The 1,696-nt window shown below is 48.7% G+C and overlaps 1 protein-coding gene across 1 annotated transcript in view; it reads left to right on the top strand.

Annotated features, from left to right (window-relative positions):
- Positions 1-1,696, top strand: part of C922_03347 (hypothetical protein) — a gene marked incomplete at both ends in the record, with an annotated part of 3,517 nt that overhangs the window by 1,513 nt on the left and 308 nt on the right. Inside the window, one exon of the mRNA XM_008818939.1 lies at positions 37-1,696. Within this exon, the coding sequence (XP_008817161.1) occupies positions 37-1,696 (1,660 nt within the window). The remainder of the gene's footprint in view (positions 1-36) is intronic.

Below are 1,696 nucleotides of genomic sequence, written 5' to 3'. Positions count from 1 at the left end.
GTAGAACCCGTGAACGTGGAACCCATATCAGTCGAGCCGGTGAGCGCAGAACCCATATCAGTAGAACCCGTGAACGTGGAACCCATATCAGTCGAACCGGTGAACGTTGAACCCGCAGGAAATGAAACGGAGAATACATTGTCGACGTCTATGGAACCGGTGAACGTTGAATCCGCAGGAAATGAGACGGAGAATATCTTGTCAACCTCCGTCGAACCGGTGAATGCTCAACCCGCAGGAAATGAAACCGAGAATATCATGTCGACCCCTGTGGAACCGGTGAGCGCTGAACCCATATCAGTCGAACCGGTGAACGTTGAATCCATATCAGTCGAACCGATGAACGTTGAATCCATATCAGTCGAACCGATTAACGTTGAATCCATATCAGTCGAACCGGTGAGCGTTGAACCCGCAGGAAATGAGACGGAAAATATCTTGTCAACCTCCGTCGAACCGGTGAATGCTCAACCCGCAGGAAACGAAACGGAGAATATCATGTCAACCTCCGTCGAACCGGTGAATGCTGAACACGAAGGAAACGAAACGGAGAACCTCATTCCGACCTCTGTCGAATCTGTTATCATTGAATCAACAGTGGGCGAAACGCTGAGTCAGGGACCAAGCGCCGAAGAAATCGTCAACTCCGCAGACAGCGTAAAGGAAGACGTGAGCCCTGAAACAACATCAGTCGAATCACTGGACGTGGAATCCACAATAACCGAACCAACAAGCAATGATGCCTCTTCAGTAAAGTCGGTGAACATCGAATCAACTGATAACGAAACAGTGAACCCCGAACCCAACGTAACCCAAGCCCCCAGCGACGAGACTAGCAAGGTAGAAGTAGACACGAAGAATTTTACTGATGAGGATCTTTCAACCATTGTGAAAGTACCCGATAAAGCGAGTGATGGATCAGCTGCAGAATCAAGTGACTTCCCCGATTCTATATTTAAGGAAAACGTGGATAACTCCAACCGGCCTGTGAGGTTGGAAGATGCGTTGCCTGACCCCCCAGTAAGTGAGGAAACACAACGTGAACCTTCTAAATCGATTGAATCGGCTGAAGGGGATTATATCACGCACAGTGGAAGTGGTGACACCACGCGAAGTGCCCCCAGCACCAGTGACGATACCAGCGGTAGTGACAATGCCAGCGGTGGTAACGATACCGGCGGAAGTAACGATACCAGCGGCAGTAATAATTCGGAAATTTCTGGAAAGGATAAATTGTTAAAGTCTGATGACTCAGATATAGAACCCCCTATTATCCCGGAAAAGTACCCAACGACTGGAATTGAAGATGCGTCCCAAACGGGTTCTCCGGAAAAGCCAGTGACAGATAGTGTTGCTTCGTCTTCCAAAGTTACGGATGCATCGAAGATGTCCACCCCCGATAAGCAGTCCTCTCCCGATAAGCAATCTCCCCCGCATAAACAATCTCCCCCACATATGCAATATCCCCCACATAAGCAATATCCCCCGCATAATAAATATCCCCCACATAAGCAATATCCCCCGCATAAGCAATCTCCCCCACATAGGAAGCCCACTCCCAATAAACAGTCCACTCCCAATAGACAGCCCACTCCTAATAAACAGCCCACTCCTAATAAACAGCCCACTCCTAATAAACAGCCCACTCCTAATAAACAGCCCACTCCTAATAAACAGCCCACTCCTAATAAACAGC

Source organism: Plasmodium inui, assembly GCF_000524495.1.
Source record: "Plasmodium inui San Antonio 1 unplaced genomic scaffold supercont1.14, whole genome shotgun sequence".
Classification (NCBI taxonomy): Eukaryota; Apicomplexa; class Aconoidasida; order Haemosporida; family Plasmodiidae; genus Plasmodium; species Plasmodium inui.
The sequence above is the reverse complement of the archived record's forward strand: the minus strand, read 5'-3'. Positions and strand labels throughout refer to the sequence as shown.